The sequence below is a fragment of the Bos indicus genome, chromosome 7, assembly GCF_029378745.1.
Source record: "Bos indicus isolate NIAB-ARS_2022 breed Sahiwal x Tharparkar chromosome 7, NIAB-ARS_B.indTharparkar_mat_pri_1.0, whole genome shotgun sequence".
NCBI classification, from domain to species: Eukaryota; Metazoa; Chordata; class Mammalia; order Artiodactyla; family Bovidae; genus Bos; species Bos indicus.
In genome coordinates, this window is record NC_091766.1 from 8966723 (window position 1) to 8988252 (window position 21530).

The 21530-nt window shown below is 40.0% G+C and overlaps 1 protein-coding gene across 1 annotated transcript; it reads right to left on the reverse strand.

Annotated features, from left to right (window-relative positions):
• Nucleotides 1–20277: 20277 nt before the first annotated feature.
• Nucleotides 20278–21228, reverse strand: LOC139183949 (olfactory receptor-like protein OLF4). Its single transcript, XM_070792250.1, has one exon. It carries the CDS (start codon nucleotides 21226–21228, stop codon nucleotides 20278–20280), a length of 951 nt encoding a protein of 316 aa, XP_070648351.1.
• Nucleotides 21229–21530: the final 302 nt, after the last annotated feature.

The window sequence follows — 21530 nt, forward strand, 5'->3', positions numbered from 1 at the left end:
AAATAAAAAACTTGTTCAATGAATGTACATCTCTCTCTCTCTCTCTCTCTCTATATATATATCTATATATATATATATATATTTATTTATTTATCTTGTCTCAAAACTTGAATTTTAAGTATATGTGTACATCAGGAGACAAAGAGGGATTGGGGAGGGGGTAGAAAGAGAGAGAGCAATGGACACAAGAGGGAATAGACCTAACAAACTCAAATGTCTCCTGAGAGACTGTGGTAAAGAGGTTTCTTCGGTCCTGGTGACATTTCATGTGCTGGTTTTTGCTTGTTTGTTTGTTTTAATTTATTTTTTTCCTGGATATCCAGGAAAAATAATAACAAATCAAAAATATTTATTCAAATGATAAAATAGTGATATCTTTATGATTTGAAACATTTGAAGATTGGATAGCCCAACAGAAAGTGAGCAAAAGGACTGAGCCAACATTTCACAAATGGATATATAGAAAGCATAATGAAATATGGATTGAATATTGACCTTCTTTAATATCAGGCAGAAATACTTATTTTTCTGGGGTCGCTTAATACCTATTTGACTAATTGGTTTTATAGGTCTGACAGTAGACAAGGCAAGACTCTCTCTTTTCATATGTGGCATCATCTCTTTGTTATGCTTGGGTTTTGATCACTTTTCCCATAAGTCCTATGGGCACACTCTAGTCCTACTTCTGCTTTTCATCCAACAACTAATGATCTGTATGGTCCATCCATATAACACCTACCCACAGTGTAACAATTTTACTCTTATCACTGAGTAATGTCCTTTGTATTAGTCATCTGAGGACATTGAATTATACACACAAGTGTGTGAATAGATGTGCACTTGTACCAAAAGTAATTTAGAAAAATGAAAAGCTAGGAGGTAAAAATATGACAAAGAGAATGAAACCAGGTTAAATAGTATGATTCTGAAGCAAGTGTAATAAGAAAAATTAAATGAAGTATTGAAAATTAATTGAACAGTAGATATAACAGTAATGATTCATGACATTGATATGAATTAATTACATTGACAGTGACTTACAAATAAGAATAATATGATATATTATATTCATAGAATGTTTTGGTATGTAATCTCCCTTCCACTCACCCACCAATCTAACTAAAATATTCTTAAAATTTTTGGTCAAGAATATGCCCCAAAAATCAATTGAAAAGCAATCATTTGTTTAAAAAAAGTATTTGAAAGTCTATTTACTATAGACAGAGTGACATGTAATATATGGGTATAAAATAATAACAGGGAAATAAAAATGGTGACCACATACTCAAAGTTTTGCTCTAATCTAGTATATGACTTGAGAAAGCAACACAGAATCTCTTTCATATCATTCTCCTGTGGAAAATATATTTGTCGGTTTGGGGCTGAGTGCTTCTGAACTAGGAGTCCTCTATGACTTCTCTGGCAGGAAATGTAAAGAAAATGTTACAACATTTTAAGGAAAAAATTGAAGATAGCAATAAATATTCAAAATACAGGTGTTCTTTAATTCAGGATTCCCCAGAGTTGGCACAACTGACATTCTAGACCAGATCATTATTTGAGGTGAGGGTCTGTCCTGTGCATTGTGGGATGTTTACAGCATCCCTGACATTTATCGAGCCCTCAATATGTCACAGTCATAAAAGACTCTGGACATTGTTAGATGTACCCTGGGGGACGAAGTCATCCATAGTTAGAGCCAGAATTTGAACTTCACTTTCTTATATTTTTGTAGTATTGATATACTAGAAATGCATAAAACATAATATCAATGATTGCTAGACTTGACCACACAAAATTTATATAGACTCACAATTCCTCTCAAATACATTTGTACCTAATAAAATAACTAAATGGCAAACAAGCAGTTGGTGAGAAAAAAAAAATCCCCACCATAAAAGTCGTAAAAGAATGTCTTAAATTCATTCTGCATCACTCCGAAGCTAATACCCGATATATTTAGGACTTCCCAGGTGGCACTAGTAATAAAGAACCTCCCTGCCAATGCAGGAAATGTGAGAGATGCAGATTCGATCCCTGGGTCGGGAAGATCCCTTGGAGGAGGAAATGGCAACCCACTCCAGTATTCTTGCCTGGAAAATCCCATGGACTGAGGAGCCTGGTGGTCTGAAATCCATAGGATTGCAAAGAGTTGAACAAAACCGAACCAACTTAGAAAGCACACATGCACAATATTTTTCACCCCAATTATTTAATAAAATATTGGGCATAAGTTCTACTTTTACTCAAACACTTTATGCCTCTCATCCCTCTTCTCTTTGGGCTTCCATTCCATTCCACTGAACATTGTCATTGAATTCAATGTCCACTTGTCTTTCTAGCATCATAAAATATATTGATATTTTAATCAACCAAGCAAACAGCCATAGTGGTCTCTGGACTCTGAGTTAGGATGAGTTGTTTCTAATGTACATTTTTTGGATTTCTTTTTATCTGAACATTTTTAGCAGGATCTTTTGAGGTCTCAGACTCACCTGCATGGGACTATGAACAGAGGGCTCCTTATGGAAGTCTGAATCCCTTCTGGGTGGATGATGATGGAGACTGAAGCTCTGTCTTCAGCTGAGAGAGCAGGAAGGAGGGGGTCATGCACTGCTTCTTTACTCAGACTTAGGACTCCAAATGCAACAGTTAGTCTACTCCACGCCCAGGCTGTACAAGCTCAGGGATGCAGCAGAGGAGACATTTACAACGCTCTACATGTGCTCATTAGGTACATTTCCCTCTTGATAAATGACCTACAGGCACATGAATTCCCTGTGGGACTTAATCTGGACAAAAAGTTTTGTTTTGTTTTGTTTTGTTTTTCCTGTTCATTCTCTGTTCCCAGAAGACCAGGTTATAAGCCAGGCAAATTCAGTTTTTATTAATTCTTCTCCATTATCTCTAATCCTGCCAGAGTCTAAACTCCCAGCATCTTATCCCCACCCCAACTTTGAGATTTCTCCAATAAGTGAGACTGGGGTAACTGTCTTGAATCGTTCTCTTTGCTGGTCAGTGCATTGACATTTTGTAAGGACACAGCCCATAATATTCTTATCAAAATTTTATTTCCCTTTTTATAAGAGGGACTACTTTGTTTATGTAATCCAAAACATTGGGCAGTGCCCTCTTTGGTTTCTCATGTATATGTGTGTGTGTGTGTGTGTGTGTGTGTGTGTGTGCTCAGTCGCTCAGTGTGTGTGCTCTTTGAGAACCCACAAACTGTAACTCACCGGGCTTCTCTGACCATGGAATTTTCCAGGCAAGAATATTGGAGTGGGTTGCCATTCCCTAGTCTAGGTGATCTTCCAACCCAGGGATCAAATTCATGTCTCTTGTGTCTGCTGCATTGGCAGGCAGATTCTTCACCATTGCACCACCTGGGAAGCTCAGTTAAAACCATTAAGAATTCCATATTTATATCTGAAGTAAATAGTTGTAATTTATCCCCTCATTATAAAATATTTTAACCCATCTTAGCACATTGTATGGATTGTCTGTCTAAATTTAGAGAAGCTTATTCTGTGAAGTATCAATAGCATAGCATATCCTCCAGTCCCCATTTTAGAAATGAGACTCAGAGACATTTAATATTCTGCTTAAATTTTTAAAAAAAATTTGAGTGTTTTTTAAAATTTTATTTTATTTTTAAACTTCACAATATTGATTAGTTCTGCCATATATAGAAATGAATCCGCCACAGGCATACATGTGTTCTCCATCCTGAACCCTCCTCCCTCCTCCCTCCCCATACCATCCCTCTGGGTCGTCCCAGTGCACCAGCCCCAAGCATCCAGTATCATGCATCGAACCTGGACTGGCGACTCGTTTCATATATGATATTATACATATTTCAATGCCATTCTCCCAAATCATCTCACCCTCTCCCTCTCCCACAGAGTCCAAAAGACTGTTCTATACATCAGTGTCTCTTACTAACACATATATATGGAATTTAGAAAGATGGTAACAATAACCCTGTATACGAGACAGCAGTTGAGTGGTTTAACTTACATAAAGAAAAGTAAAGGTAAATGATAAAATAAATTAGCAAATTATCATCCTTATGATGAGAAGATTAACTTGAATTATGCTCATTGGTATGAGTAATTGCAATGGTTCTCTATATGTGGAAAAGAGAGGAAAAAGTGGTGTCAGAGATAGATTTTAAGATGCTATGATGCTGGCTATGAAAATGGAAGGACCATAAGACAAGGCATGAAGGTGCCCCTAGATAGTGATCTAGGAAGGTAATGCCTTCTTCCCTGGAGTGTCCAGATGGGTCTCAGCTCTCCCAGATACCTTCTGTTCAATCCAATGCAAGGAATATCCACATCTTATCTCTAGAGCTTTAATTTTTAAAGCCATTAGTGTAGTAACATGTTACTGAGAGACAGCTCGATTCAGTTCTTTAGTTCCCCATGGATAAAGGTATTTTGTAATGGAACCCCACTTCAACCCCATTGAAGAAGAGAACTGGAAGAAATTTGAAATATTTGTCTTATTTACTGGTTCATTGATCGGCTTCCCAGGTGGCACAGTGGTAAAGAATCCACCTGTCAATGCAGAAGACACAGGAGACTTGGGTTCAATCTCTGGGTTGGAAAGATCCCCTAGAAGAGAAAATGGCAACCCATTCCAATACTCTTGCCTGGAGAATTTCATGGACAGAGAAGCCTGGCAGGCTACAGTCCTTGGGGTCACAAAGAGTAGGACATGACTAAGCCTGTGTGCACACACTGGTTGCTGCTGCCGCTAAGTCGCTTCAGTTGTGTCCGACACTGTGTGACCCCATAGAAGGCAGCCCACCAGGCTTCCCTGTCCCTGGGATTCTCTAGGCAAGAACATTGGAGTGGGTTGCCATTTCCTTCTCCAGTGCATGAAAGTGAAAAGTGAAAGTGAAGTCGCTCAGTCGTGTCCGACTCTGTGCGACACCATAGACGGCAGCCCACCAGGCTCCCCCGTCCCTGGGATTCTCCAGGCAAGAACACTGGAGTGGGTTGCCATTTCCTTCTCCAGTGCATGAAAGTGAAAAGTGAAAGTGAAGTCGCTCAGTCATGTCCGACTCTGTGCGACCCCATAGACGGCAGCCCACCAGGCCCCTCCGTCCATGGGATTTTCCAGGCAAGAGTACTGGAGTGGGGTGCCATTGCCTTCTCCTGTGTGCACACACTGGATACATAAATGTAAATGCAGTTTTATTTTGAGAGGTTAAGATAGGAAAAGTAATTCACATCAAAGATAAGGTCTCATATTCTATTTTTTTTTTTACTTTACAATATTGTATTGGTTTTGCCATATATCAACACGAATCTGCCACAGGTGTACACATGTTCCCAATCCTGAACCCCTCTCCCACCTCCCTCCCCATACCATCCCTCTGGGTCATCCCAGTGCACCAACTCCAAGCATCCTGCTGGGCATACACACTGAAGAAACCAGAATTGAAAGAGACACATGTATCTCAATCTTCACATTCTATTTCAAATGTTATTATCTAGATTTCTACATTACTTAAAGTCCATATTAATAAAGATATTCATTATTTTCATTTTATTACTCTCCATTTTCTGTAAAGGTTATTCTCAATATAATAAATGGGAATATATATGGGTCTGTGTGTAAGTACATGTTTGTGTGTGAGTGTGCTTTTTAAAATAAAATATATACAGATAATTGGAAAAGACTCTGATGCTGGGAGGGATTAGGGGCAGGAGGAAAAGGGGACAACAGAGGATGAGATGGCTGGCTGGCATCACTGACTCGATGGACGTGAGTCTGAGTGAACTCCGGGAGTTGGTGATGGACAGGGAGGCCTGGCGTGCTGCAATTCATGGGGTCCCAAAGAGTCAGACACAACTGAGCCACTGAACTGAACTGAACTGAATGCACACATATACATACACCCCTTACCCTTCAATGTATTCTTTGGACTATACAAGTATTTTTGCAGTTTTCATTTCTTTTCTCACAGCATCCCTTTTCTGCATGGCCTTCAGAAGTAAAGAAACAGAATGTTTGGGCATTCCCTTTATAATAATTACATAACAAGGCAGAAAAACTTATTCGTATACTTCCTCAGGTTGGCTTTCCCTGTGGTAAAGAATCTGTCTGACAATGCAGGTTTGATCCCTGGGTCAGGAAGATCCCCTGGAGAAGGAAATAGCAACTGACCCCAGTGTTCTTGCTGGGAGAATCCCATGGACAGAGGAGCATGATGGGCTACAGTCTAGGGAGCCTCAGAGTCAGACACGACTGTGTGATTAACACACAAAGGGAAATTAGAAGGAAAAAAAAACAAAACAACTTGGCACTCATAGATATAACAAAACTTAAGAGAGTAAATTTAAATAAAAAAAGAGGAGTTATCTAAATTATATAAAGAGGCTAAAATCAAAATATAAATTCCAAGAAAAAATAGAAGAGGTACGTTCTATCTTCACAGTCTGACAAAACATTGGCAACATTTGGCTAAGAATTTGAGCTCTGCTATCACAGGTACTCCTTAAGCCCTAGGACAACTGGACCCTTTATACTTACCTTTCCAAAGAACACGTTTAAACCCCTCTTTAAGTTTTTATTTCTCAGACTGTAGATGAAGGGGTTCAGCATAAGTGTGACCACAATGTACATCACTGAGGCTGTTGCACTTGAGTTTGAGCTGTGAGTAGCAGCAGAGCTAAGATACATCTTAAGCCTGTACAATAAAATAAGGAGACAACTGAGAGATGAGATGCACAGGTAAAAATGCTTTATTGTTCCCCTGACCTGATGAGATTCCGTGTATGAAGGAAACTTCCTTAGAATAAGAGTAAAGGATACACATGAAGGAACCATCAGCCAGAAACAGAGCTACAGATTACATCACCACGTTATTGATAAAGGTGGCAAAACTGGCAAGTTGGATCATCTGACTGAGTTCACAGAAAAAGTGTGAGATTTCTAAGACATTACAGAAGGTCAGTCACAACACCATTAAGTTTTCTAACAAGGAATGAAGGACATTGATGACCCAGGACACCAGCACCAGCAGTCCACAGAGCCGGGGGTTCATGATGACCATGTAGTGCAGGGGTGACAGATGACCGCATATCGATTAAAAGCCATCACTGTCAGGAGAAAGATATCCAGTCCAGCAAAAAAGTAAGAAAAAATGAACGTGGATGCACAGCCTTCATAGATGATAACTTTGCTCTGTCTCTGGATGCTCCACAGCATCTTTGGGATGGTGGTGGAGGTGAAACAGATGTCTACAAAGGACAGGTTGGAGAGGAAGAGGTCTGACTGGACAGCAATGATAATGAGTAGGTTTCCAAACACACTGATCAGGTGCATGGAGAGAAAAATAACAAATAAGAGGGTCTGCAGTTCTGATTCCTCTGAAAATCCCATAAGAAGAAATTAAGAAACTGCTGTTAGGTTCCTTGGTGCCATGTGGTGGTGTAGACTATGAGAAAAGGGGAAAATAACATGACTAATTTTCACACAAATTGGCATTACTGCATTGTTGATATGCTATCATTTATATTTTAACATAAAGAAATTAATTTCAGTATTTTGTGCATGGATTTCATGCACTGTAGGGAGCTTCCTACATCATCTCTAATTAGGTGTGTGAGTACAGGTGGCCATGAGGCATGGGATCCTGTCCCCATAGTCACCTAGGGTTCCATGACCCTTCCTCCTAGTTCCACACCTACAGTGACTGAGGTTGTTGAATCTTACCACACTGAACATGTCATGTGTGTGCATGCTAAGTCACTTCAGTCTGTTTGACTCTTTGTGACAAGATGGACTATAGCTACCAGGCTCCTCTTTCCATGGAATTCTCCAGACAAGAATACTGGAGTGAGTAGCCACTTCCTTCTCCAGGGGATCTTCCCTACCTAGGGATCAAACCTGAGTCTCCTGCACTGCAGATGCATTTTTTACCATCTGAGGTAACATGCATGTTTACCAGGAACATGCCATAGCACCCTTATAACCCCAGCTCCACCACCTACCATCACTCTAACCTTATGGCTTCATATGTCCCAGGAGTTCCCAGGTGCATCAGAAAATCTACCCACCCAGAGTACCAGGCAACATGCCAACCACATTGTCAGCAGCAAGGTAACAACAGTCCAAGAGACACCAGAAACAATAACTAAGTCTCAGGATGACACCTCTGATAGAGGCGATAGAAGGTGGAACGAGCAGAACAAAAAACAAAGGAAGGTCAGGCAGAAGAAATTTGTAATTGCTATACTGTCACCTACTGGACAATGAAAGTAAAACCTCAAATTTTTATGGTTGACCTTTTTTTTTTTTTAATTTTATTTTATTTTTAAACTTTACAATATTGTATTGGTTTTGCCAAATATCGAAATGAATCCGCCACAGGTATACATGTGTTCCCCATCCTGAACCCTCCTCCCTCCTCCCTCCCCATACCATCCCTCTGGGTCATCCCAGTGCACCAGCCCCAAGCATCCAGTATCGTGCTTCGAATCTGGACTGGCGACTCATTCCATATATGATATTATACGTATTTCAATGCCATTCTCCCAAATCTTCCCACCCTCTCCCTCTCCCACAGAGTCCAAAAGACTGTTCTATACATCAGTGTCTCTTTTGCTGTCTCGTATACAGGGTTATTGTTACCGTCTTTCTAAATTCCATATATATGCGTTAGTATACTGTATTGGTGTTTTTCTTTCTGGCTTACTTCACTCTGTATAATAGGCTCCAGTTTCATCCACCTCATTAGAACTGATTCAAGTGTATTCTTTTTAATGGCTGAGTAATACTCCATTGTGTATATGTACCACAGCTTTCTTATCCATTCATCTGCTTTTAACTGATTCTGAACCAGGGAAAGGTAAAAGCTGGATTTAGAAAAGGCAGAGGAACCAGAGATCAGGTTGCCAACAACTGCTGAATCATAGAAAAATCAAAGGAATTCTAGAAAAGTATCTTCTTCTGTTTCATTGACTATGATAAAGCCTTTGACTGTGTAGATCACAATAAACTGGACAATTCTCAGAGATGAGAAAATCAGACAACCATACCTGTCTCCTGAGAAACCTATATGCAGGTCAAGAAGCAACAGTGAGAATATTACATGGAACAACTGACTCCTTCAAAATTGGGACAGGAGTACTTTAAGGCTCTACATTGTCACTGTGCTTATTTATATGCAAAATACATTACATGAAATGCTGGGCAGGATGAATCCCAAGCCGGAATCAAGATTGCAGGGTTTATTGTCACCATCTTTCTAAATTCCATATATATGTGTTAGTATACTGTATTGGTGTTATTAACAGCCTCAGATATGCAGATGATACCACTCTAATGGCAGAAAGTGAAGAGGAACTAAAGAATTTCTTGATTAGGATGAAAGAGGAGAGTGAAAAAGCTGACTTAAAACTCAACATTCAAAAAACTAAGATCATGGCATCCAGTCCCATCACTTTGAAAGGTCTGGTTGCGAGCCATGAGCTACACCGGGATTTGCGACCTCCAGAGGAGAAGATTTTGATCCGGGGCTAAAGACAAGGCTTGATCACTCAAAGCTTTTGTGTAATAAAGTTTTATTAAAATATTAAACAGACAGAGGAAGTTTCTGATATAGATATCAGAAAGGGACAGAAAGACTGCCCCTCTTGCTATTTTTTTAGCAAGGAGTTATATATCTGGGAGAAGGCAGTGGCACCCCACTCCAGTACTGTTGCCCAGAAAATCCTATGGATGGAGGAGCCTGGTAGGCTGCAGTCCATGGGGTTGCTGGGAGTAAGACACGACTGAGCGACTTCACTTTCACTTTCCACTTTCATGCATTGGAGAAGGAAATGGAAACCCACTCCAGTGTTCTTGTCTGGAGAATCCCATGGACGGAGAAGCCTAGTAGGCTGCAGTCCATGGGGTCGCACAGAGTCGGACACGACTGAAGTGACTTAGTAGTAGTAGTGGTAGTAGTGGTAGTAGTAGTAGTAGTAGTATATCTGTTAACAAGTTGCTAGTCAAATAAAGAATCACCTCAAAACTGAAAGAGTTATGCCAGGCCCCTCTCCTATAGCATGCATTTTAAGATAACATTGGCACGAGGTGAATTATCCCCACCATAAAACAATTGACATGAATCTTAAAGACAGGTGGATTTCTAATCAAATAAATAGCTTCATGAGCATAGATTAGGAGAACATTTCCATGAGTAAGACATACTGGTTTGTTGGGCCATTTTCTGTTCAAGGTTTGAGTCTTAGGCTGAACCTTTTAGAAGAAAGGCAGATTCCAAGGCAAATACATAGTTCATTAACATAGCTTAAGAAAAACATTTCCATAAGAAAAATTCATTGGTTAGCTCAAGGTTTGAGAAAAGTTAAGTTTAGGGGGAACCAGGTGTCATCATAACAACAAAGATGTATGGCAAAACCAATACAATATTGTAAAGTAATTAGCCTCCAATTAAAATAAATAAATTTAAATTAAAAAAAAAGAAACTTCCTTTTAATTTTGTATAGAGAAGGGGAAAAAAAAATCTGCCACTTGCAGTTTATTTCCTCCACTTGGGGGCACCTAGCCTTCCTACCTGTTACCCTCTCAACTTCATGGCTAATAAATGTGGGAAAAGTAGAAACAATGACATAATTTATTTTCTTGGACTCCAAAATCATTGTGGATATTGAGTGCAGCCATGAAATTAAAAGACCCTTGCTCCTTGGAAGAAAAGCTATGACAAACCTAGACAGTGTATTAGAAAGAAGAGACATCACTTTGCCAACAAAGGTCCATATAGCCAAAGCTATCGTTTTTGCAGTAGTTATGTATGGCATCCGGTCCCACCACTTCATGGGAAATAGATGGGGAAACAGTGGAAACAGTGTCAGACTTTATTTTTCTGGGCTCCAAAATCACTACAGATGGTGAAAGCAGCCATGGAGTTAAAAGACTCTTACTCCTTGGAAGGAAAGTTATGACCAACCTAGATAGCATATTCAAAAGCAGAGACATTACTTTGTCAACAAAGGTTCGTCTAGTCAAGGCTATGGTTTTTCCTGTGGTCATGTATGGATGTGAGAGTTGGACTGTGAAGAAGGCTGAGAGCCGAAGAACTGATGCTTTTGAACTGTGATGTTGGAGAAGACTCTTGAAAGTCCCTTCGACTGCAAGGAGATCCAACCAGTCCATTCTGAAGGAGATCAGCCCTGGGATTTCTTTGGAAGGAATGATGCTAAAGCTGAAACTCCAGTACTTTGGCCACCTCATGCGAAGAGTTGACTCATTGGAAAAGACTCTGATGCTGGGAGGGATTGGGGGCAGGAGGAGAAGGGGACGACAGAGGATGAGATGGCTGGATGGCATCACTGACTCGATGGACATGAGTCTGGGTGAACTCCGGGAGTTGGTGATGCTCAGGGAGGCCTGGTGTACTGCGGTTTATGGAGTCGCAAAGAGTCGGACATGACTGAGCAACTGATCTGATCTGATCTGATGTATAGATATGAGAGATGGACCATAATAAAGAAGATTAAGCATGAAAGAATAGATGCTTTTGAATTGTGGTGCTGGAGAAAACTCTTGAGAGTCCCTTGGACTGCAAGGAGATCCAACCAGTCCATCGTAAAGAAAATCTGTTCTGAATATTCATTGGAAGGACTGGTACCGAAGCTGAAGCTCCAATACTTACCATGTGATGTGAAGTCGGTCTTTCCCAACTCCATGTGAAAGATAGTGATGCTGGGAAAGATTGAGGGCAAGAGGTGAAGGGAATGAGAGAAGATGAGATGATCGGATGGCATCACTGACTCCATAGACATGAGTTGGAGCAAACTCCGGGAGACAGCTAAGGATGGGGAAGCCTGGAATGCTGCAGTTCATGTGGTTAGAAACAGCTGGACATGACTTAGGGACTGAACAACAAGTTCCCTACTTCAAATGCTCCAGTACAGGAACAACTCATCACACACTAGAAAGAAGTAAAGTAACGCTACCACAGAAAGAAAATAATTCCCCAGAAACAAAGCCTCAAAGCACAGGATATTGCATTCTGGTGTTAGTTGCTCAGTCATGGCTGACTCTTTGTGACCCCATGGACTGTAGCCCACCAGGCTCCACTGTCCATGGAATTCTCTAGTCAAGAATACTATTCCCTGCTCCAGGGGATCTTCCCAACTCAGGGATCAAACCAAAGTCTCCCACATTGCAGGCAGATTTTTTACCATCTGAACTCAAAGTATCTGCCATGAAGAAACTACCATTTGAGTTCAAAGAATCTGCCATGAAGAAACTTCAGTTCAGTTCAGTTCAATTCAGTCGCTCAGTCGTGTCCGACTCTTTGTGACCCCATGAATCGCAGCACGCCAGGCCTCCCTGTCCATCACCAACTCCTGGAGTTCACTGAGACTCACATCCATCGAGTCAGTGATGCCATCCAGCCATCTCATCCTCTGTCGTCCCCTTCTCCTCTTGCCCCCAATCCCTCACAGCATCAGAGTCTTTTCCAATGAGTCAACTCTTCACATGAGGTGGCCAAAGTACTGGAGTTTCAGCTTTAGCATCATTCCTTCCAAAGAAATCCCAGGGCTGATCTCCTTCAGAATGGACTGGCTGGATCTCCTTGCAGTCCAAGGGACTCTCAAGAGTCTTCTCCAACACCACAGTTCAAAAGCATCAGTTCTTGGGCGCTCAGCCTTCTTCACAGTCCAAGGCTCACATCCATACATGACCACAGGAAAAACCATAGCCTTGACGAGACGGACCTTTGTTGGCAAAGTAATGTCTCTGCTTTTGAATATGCTATTTAGGTTGGTAAAACTTTTCTTCCGAGGTGTAAGCGTCTTTTAATTTCATGGCTGCAGTCACCATCTGCAGTGATTTTGGAGCCCCAAAAAATAAAGTCTGACACTGTTTTCACTGTTTCCCCATCTATTTCCCATGAAGTGATGGGACCGGATGCCAAGATCTTCATTTTCTGAATGTTGAGCTTTAAGCCAACTTTTTCACTCCCCACTTTCACTTTCATCAAGAGGATTTTTAGCTCCTCTTCACTTTCTGCCATAAGGGTGGTGTCATCTGCATATCTGAGGTTATTGATATTTCTCCCTGCCATCTTGATTCCAGCTTGTGCTTCTTCCAGTCCAGGGTTTCTCATGATGTACTCTGCATAGAAGTTAAACAAACAGGGTGACAATATACAGCCTTGACGAACTCCTTTTCCTATTTGGAACCAGTCTGTTGTTCCATGTCCAGTTCTAACTGTTGCTTCCTGACCTGCATACAAATTTCTCAAGAGGCAGATCAGGTGGTCTGGTATTCCCATCTCTTGAAGAATTTTCCACAGTTTATTGTGATCCACACATTCAAAGGCTTTGGTATAGTCAATAAAGCAGAAATAGATGTTTTTCTGGAACTCTCTTGCTTTTTCCATGATCCAGCAGATGCTGGCAATTTGATCTCTGGTTCCTCTGCCTTTTCTAAAACCAGCTTGAACATCTGAAAGTTCACGGTTCACATATTGCTGAAGCCTGGCTTGGAGAATTTGGAGCATTACTTTACTAGCGTGTGAGATGAGTGCAACTGTGCAATAGTTTGAACATTCTTTGTCATTGCCTTTCTTTGGGATTGGAATGAAAACTAACCTTTTCCAGCCCTGTGGCCACAGCTGAGTTTTCCAAGTTTGCTGGCATATTGAGTGCAACACTTTCACAGCATCATCTTTCAGGATTTGAAAAAGCTCAACTGGAATTCCATCACCTCCACTAGCTTTGTTCATAGTGATGCTTTCTAAGGCCCACTTGACTTCACATTCCAGGATGTCTGGCTCTAGGTCAGTGATCACATCATCGTGACTATCTTGGTCATGAAGATCCTTTTTGTACAGTTCTTCTGTGTATTCTTGCCACCTCTTCTTAATATCTTTTGCTTCTGTTTGGTCCATACAATTTCTGTCCTTTATTGAGCCCATCTTTGCATGAAATGTTTCCTTGGTATCTCTAATCTTCTTGAAGAGATCTCTAGTCTTTCCCATTTGTTGTTTTCCTCTATTTCTTTGCATTGATCGCTAAGGAAGGCTTTCAATGAGCCATAAATGAAAGTGAAGTTGCTCAATCGTGTCCAACTCTTTGTGACCCCATGGACTATAGCCTACCAGGTTCCTCCATCCATGGGATTTTCCAGGCAAGAATACTGGAGTGGGTTGCATTTCCTTCTTCAGGAGATCTTCCCAACCCAAGGATTGAACCCAGGTCTCCCACATTGTAGGCAGACGCTTTACCATCTGAGCCAACTCTGTAAGTCAATTCAGTGACATAAGAGTGAAATTAATGAACAGAAGGTGTGGTTTACCAAAAAGGTTAAAACTTTAAAACGGAACCAAACAGAAATCCTAAAGCTGAATAATGAATCTCTCTCATTCATGTCTGACTCTGTGACACCGTGGACTGTAGGTGTCCTCCTACAGTGCTCTGTCCATGGGATTCTCCTCTGTCCATGAGATCCTCCAGGCAAGAATACTGGAGTGGGTTGCCATTCCATTCTCCAGGGGATCTTCCTAACCCAGAGATCAAATCCAGGTCTCCCTCATTGTGGGCATATTCTTTACTATCTGAGCAACCAGGGAAGCCCAAAGCTGAAAAATTAATCCAAAAACAAAACAAAATGAAACAAACAACAACAACAACAAAATACAAACAGATGAAGAAAGCACTAGAAATCATTGGAAATAAAGAGAGAATACACAAGCTTGAAGATAGAAATCTAAAGATGATACAAGTAGAAGAGGAGAGAGAAATGAAATAGTCAAAATATTAGGAAACTTAACAAAATCTATCTGAATTTTTTTTTTTTTTTGAAGATCAACATAAGAGTAATGGATATCTCAGAAGGAGAAGCCAGAGAAAAGGGAACAAAAAACTTATTTAAGCAAATGATAATTGACACCCTCTAATCCTGGAGAAGGAACAGGATATATACACTTCCACGAAGCTAAACATCATCTAATTAACTCAATGCACAAAAATCTTCCCCAAGACACATTATATTAAAATTGTCGAAGTCAGGAACAAAAAATAATTTATAAGCAGTCAGGGAAAAAGAAAGGTAACCAACATAAAACCTTCATTAGCCTACCAGCACTTTTCTCAGAAGAAAGCCTTTGAGACCAGGAGGGAGTGAATGTCATTCTGAAAATACTGAAAGACAGAAACTGTCACCTAAGAATACTCTACCCAGCAAAGTTACCATTCAGATATGAAGGACATATAAAGACTTTTAGACAAACAAATGCTCAGGGAGTTCATCAACACTAGGCATGCCTTACATAGATGTTGAAAGGAACTCTTCTACCAGAAACAAAAAAGGCAAAAGCACACAACATTTTGAGTAAGTTGATAAATAGGAGGAATTTGAAGATTCTAATACAGTATCAGAATAGGTTTTAAGCACTTTTTTGTAGCATAAAGTGTAAAGGAGAGACAAAGCAGAAACAATAATTATAGCTACTTTGATTAGGAAACAAACTATCAACATAAAAAGGGATAACTGAGGTAACTAAAACACAGAAGGGAAAGATGAAAGTATGGAACCATATGTGCAAATGAAAATTAGATGCAATCAGCAGGAAAAGGACTATTTAATCTATGAGACATTTTAGACTAACCCATGGTAACCATAAATATAGAGTAGAGACATGAAACATCAAGAAAGAAGAAACTGAAACATGCATCACAGAAATCCACCAACTTGAAATGGCAGACAGAAACATAAGGGAAATTTCAGAATCAAATGAGAAATAGAGTAACCAGAATACAAAAGAGGAAAAATAGCAGGACTAAGTCTTTATCTATCAATAATCACTCTAAATGTAAGCAGATTCAACATACCAATCAAAAGTCACAGAGTGCCTGGATGGATTAAAAAAAACAGACTCAAATACAATCTACCTCAAAGAGAGGCACCTCAGCTCTAAAGACAAACCTTGCTGACTGAAATGCATTCTTGTGTTAGACTATTCGTGGACATGACTCCAATTCTCCACCTTTATCTGCATCCATGTATTTTACGAAGTGATAATAAAACACCTTCCATCAGGTCATGGAGTTTATTTCTCCACCTTTGTAGCCACTCTGGACTGATGTTTTGTTTTAGTTTGTTGGTTTGTTTGTTTGTCTTTTCCTGCTTTTATTCATGGAATATAGAGAAAAGGATGATGTGGCTTAAATAGACTTCATGCATTTTTGCTAATCTCTTTGAGAAAATCACCTCAGAAACATATAAACAAATCCAGGTGGGCCATCCAGAGGACACATGGAGGAGAGCTTGATGGTCCCAGCCAAGGCCATGATAGATCAGCCTACTGCTAGGTAAGCTGCCAGTATATTAGAAAACTCAGCCAAGATCAATGGAGCCTGCCAAGCTGACTTACAGGTGAGTAAAGACACATGAGAATCCTAGCAGAAATCTGAACAATTCATTACCATAACCTTTTAGTAAAACTCAATGTCAAACTATTTGCTTTCAGGATACCTTCTTATACAGCAATCACTTACTAATACAACAACTAAACTGAGTAGAAGCGAAGGCATTTATAAACATTTGTTGATTCTTACTTTTGATATTTGCTTTGATATCGACACAACTTTAATACCATTCTGTTATTTCAAGTTTACTTCAGAAACGTGTATTAAGATTTGACTTCACTGAGATTCCTTTCCAGAAAACCATGGAAGTGTGGGGAGAAGTGAATATTTATGGAGAAAAATGTGTGATCCTAAAACTAGACTATACAGGAATTGAACTTCTCTTGTGTGAACTTTTCTTGTAAGTCATCCCTTATCATAATGAATGATGAGATTTATGATCATGTGAAATCACTCAGTCGTGTCTGACTCTTTGTGACCCAATAGACTGTAGCCTACCAGGCCCCTCTGTCCATGGGATTTTCCAGGCAATAGTATTGGAGTGGATTGCCATTTCCTTCTCCAGGGGATCTTCCCAACCCAGGGCTCAAACCCGGGTCTCCCACATTCTAGACAGACGCTTTACTGTCTGAGCCACCAGGGAAGTCCTATGATCATAATGGGTGATATTTACAATAAACATTCAGTGTACCTTAAATATTATGGCTATTTATAATAGAGGGATATATTTCATTTAGAGCAATAGAAGAATTCATGTGTAGGCATAACTGGAGGTTTTCAATGAGAAACAAAAATATAATCCAATATAGAACATATAAAACAAGCCATCAACACTTGAACTCCAAGGTAAATCCCCCTTTACATGAATACTGATCTTCCATAACTCAAGGAATAGATGTAAGGCATGAAAATAAAATATTTTGCAAGTAATATGAACTATATTTTAATATTCCTTTCCCCATATTTCACATATTTATTATTCCCAATGATTTATTCAAATTTGCATTACTTTGGAAACTTAAACATATGGTGTCAGGAGCCACATTAGGCATTACTGACAAAATGGAGGCATGGCCCCAACTCCCTCTCCTTGTCCCGCAGGCATGGGCCTGGGATGAAGGGGTTAGACCTTGTGATTCTGACTTGTTTTTTCCTCTCTTCAGCTGAGTTGACTGAAAAGAATATTAAGGTGCTTATTGTTCTTGAGAAGAACATGAGAAGGCATAAAGCCTTCTGCAGCTGTGCTCAGAGAATAATTCATAAAGTTAATCATTGACATTCGTTCAAGTACCTTTACAAAAGAGTGATCCAGGATGAACACATAGGGCGCAGCTTGAGGCCATGGGAAGGATTGCTATCTGAAACCTATTCGTGAGGAAAATGTTTATGGCAAAGGAGTTTGCTGAATTTAGGGTTTAGGAATAATTAAAATATTGGAAGCTAAAGATTTAAGGAATGTTGTAATGTTAGCATATTTTACTATAGCTTATAGAGATTAGAAATTTTGGAGATATTAGTGGTTAGAAGCCTTTTTAGAGAAAGTGAGTTCAAGATACTAGGAGCAAACGGGATTTAGAAAGATAAGAAATAAACTGAGGAATGTGGTATACAGCCCAGACATTAGCATGAGTTACAATGTATTCACAAGGACACATGAGAAGAAGTAGATAAGAAAATCACTGAGGCAGAAACTCCTTTTGAGGGGCAACAATGATTTATGGAAACAACAAATGTGGGTCAGGGGGAACTGAAAATGTCAAACCTCTGACCTAATGCTTTTGTAAAAATATAAAAGAGAATCTTAAGCTTGAAATATATATGCAGTCCAAGAAAACTGAGAGGCTGCATCATTTCTCACCAACACCGCCCATCCCTTTAGGCTGATTCCCTGGCTGCTGGAGCTGGACTCCGGTAATATGGAGGTTTGTATGTGATACTCTGTTTTTTTCCAGTGGCCAGATGACACTAGTGGTAAAGAACCCACCTGCTTCTGCAGGAGACACAAGAGATGCGGGTTCAATCACTGAATTGGGAAGATCTCCTGGAGTAGGAAATGCTCCAGTATTCTTGTCTAGAAAATTCCATGGGCAGAGAAGCCTGGTGGGCTACAGTACATGGGGTAAAAAGAGTCAGACACGACTTAACAACTAAACAACAAAAATGGTGAGAACTGTGGAAATAGAGTCAGAGAATGTAACACTGACCAGAAGAATAAAATTCAGTGACAACTTACAACACACAATGTTTGTTGAATTCCAGAATATCAGGAAGAGCAGCTAAGGTGGTAATATACAAAGGAATGATACACACCAGTGAGAAATCAGTGGTCTGAGATTTCCCTTGTTATATACATATAAGTAACCATGAATTCCTTTGTTGTTGCCCAGTTTTCAGTTGTATCTGACTCTTTGCAACTCCATGGACTGCAGTGTGCCAAGCATTCCTGTCCTTCACCATCTAATGGAGCTTGCTCAAACTCGTGTCCATCGAGTCAGTGATGCCTTCCAACCATCTCATCCTCTGTTGTCCCCTTCTCCTCTAGCCTTCAATCTTTCCCAGCATCAGAGTCTTTTTCCAGTGAGTCAGTTCTTTGCATCAGCTGGCCAAAGTATTGGAGTTTCAGCTTCAGTATCAGTCCTTCCAATGAAAATTCAGGACTGATTTCCTTTAGGATGGACTGGTTGGATCTTCTTGCAGTCCAGGGGATTCACAAGAGTCTTCTCCAACACCACAGTTCAAAGGCATCAATTCTTCAGTGCTCAGACTTCTTTAAGGCCCAGCTCTCACATCCATACATGACTACTGTAAAAACCATACCTTTGACTATATACATTTTGTTGGCCAAGTTATGTCTCTGCTTTTTAATATGCTATCTATGTTTGTCATAGTTTTTCTTCCAAGGAGCAAGGGTCTTTTAATTTAATGGCTGTAGTCACCATCTGCAGTGCTTTTGGAGCCAAAGAAAATAAAGTCTTTCGCTTAATTTTGTCTGTTTGTTTCCACTGATTTTCCTTTTGTATGCCATGAAGTGATGGGACTGGTTGCCATGATCTTAGTTCTCTGAATGTTGAGCTTTAAGCCAACTTTTTCACTGTCCTCTTTCACTTTCAAGAGGCTCTTTAGTTCTTCTTCACTTTCTGCCATAAGAGTGGTGTCATTTGGATATCTGAGGTTATTGATAATTCATCCAGTAATCTTGATTCCAGCTTGTGCTTCATCCAGCCAAGCATTTCACATGATGTACTCTGCATATAAGTTAAATAAAGAGAGTGACAATATACTGCCTTGACACACTCCTTTCCCAATTTGGAATGAGTCTGTTCCATGTTCAGTAGTTTTTACTTTTATTTTTTTCCATAGGAGTAGTACAGCTCAGTGGCACCCCACTCCAGGACTCTTGCCTTGAGAATCCCAGGGATGGGGGAGCCTGGTGGGCTGCTGTCTATGGGGTTGCACAGAGTCAGACACGACTGAAGCGACTTAGCAGCAGCAGTAGCAGTACAGTTCATGAGTATTCTTTATTAAAACAAAAGGAAAACATTTGGTACAATAATATTACTTGAGAATAAATTGTTTTTTTTTAAAGAAATATGTCAACTAATATGATAAACCATATTCCCTAAATTGCTCAGATTTAAGTTTGAAAACAAATTTTAGCTAGTGGGAAAGCATGAAGGCAACAATTCTTGGATACGAGAGAAGTTACAAAGCTTAATTAAGTGAGCTATATAAATTTATAAAGGAGGTGAATTCAAAGAAATGAAAATTATATCAAGAAACTGGAAAGTGTAAGTTCTACTTCTAAGATCTGATCAAAATTTTCAATTTCTGGCTATGAGGCTTTAAAACTTTCAATCATGCTGCCTCCCTCAGCTCAGAACAATTGGCTTCTTTTTATAGCTGCAGTCTTAAAGAATGCTTTCAGAGCCCTCTTTATGTCTTTGTTCCTCAGACTATAGATGAAGGGGTTCAGCATGGGTGTGACCACAGTGTACATCACTGAGGCCGTTGCACTTGAGTGTGAGCTATGGGCATTAACAGGATAAATATACACTCCTAAGCATGTACAATAAAATAAAGAGACCACTGAGAGGTGAGATGCACAGGTGGAAAATGCCTTATACTTCCCCTGAGACGATGAAATTCCACATATGCAGGAAATTATCCTAGAGTAAGAGTAAACAATACCAGCTAAGGGTGAACCTCCCAGCAAGACAGCTGAAAAATATAGCACAGTGTCATTAAGAAGGGTGTCAAAACAGGCAACTTGAACCAACTGTTTGAGTTCACAGAAATAGTGAGGGATTATCACCACTCCACAGAAGGACAACCTCAACACCATTAAGGTTTGTAAGAAGGAATCCAAGATACTGATGATCCAGGACACCAGAACCAGCAGTGCACAGAGCCAGGTGTTCATGATGACTGTGTAGTTCAGGGGGTGACAGATAGCCACAAACCGGTCATAGGCCATCACAGTCAAGAGGAAGTCATCCAAAACTACAAATAGTGTGAAAAAATACATCTGGATGATGCAGCCTTCATAGGTTATAACTAGGCTCTGAGTTTGGATGTTCCACAGCATCTTTGGGACGGTGGTGGAGGTGAAGCAGATGTCTACAAAAGACAGGTTGGAGAGGAAGAAGTACATGGGGGTGTGGAGGTGGGAGTCTGAGCTGATGGCCAGGATGATGAGCAGGTTTCCAAACAAAGTAATCAGGTACATGAAGAGGAAAAGCCCATATATAAGGGGCTGCAGTTCTGATTCCTCTGAAAGTCCCAGAAGAAGAAATTCTGAAACATTTATCAGGTTTATTGGTCTCATATGGTGGAGGTGACTACTGGAAAAGAGAAAATAACATGTCTACTTTTACAAAAACAGGCACTGCTCACATTGTTGAAAAACTATTGTTTATATTTTACTTAAGTACATTTAATTTTTTTATTTTTTAAAAATTTATTTATTTTAATTAGAGGCTAATTACTTTACAGTATTATATTGGTTTTGTCATACATCAACATGAATCTGCCACGGGTGTACATGTGTTCCCAATCCCCTGAACCCCCCTCCCACTTCCCTCCCCATACCATCCCTCTAGGTCATCCCAGTGCACCAGCTCCAAGCAT

What these genes read in the sequence shown, in the direction of transcription:
- LOC139183949 (XM_070792250.1), bottom strand. Translation starts at nt 21,228, where the DNA reads ATGAGACCAATAAACCTGATAAATGTTTCAGAATTTCTTCTTCTGGGA.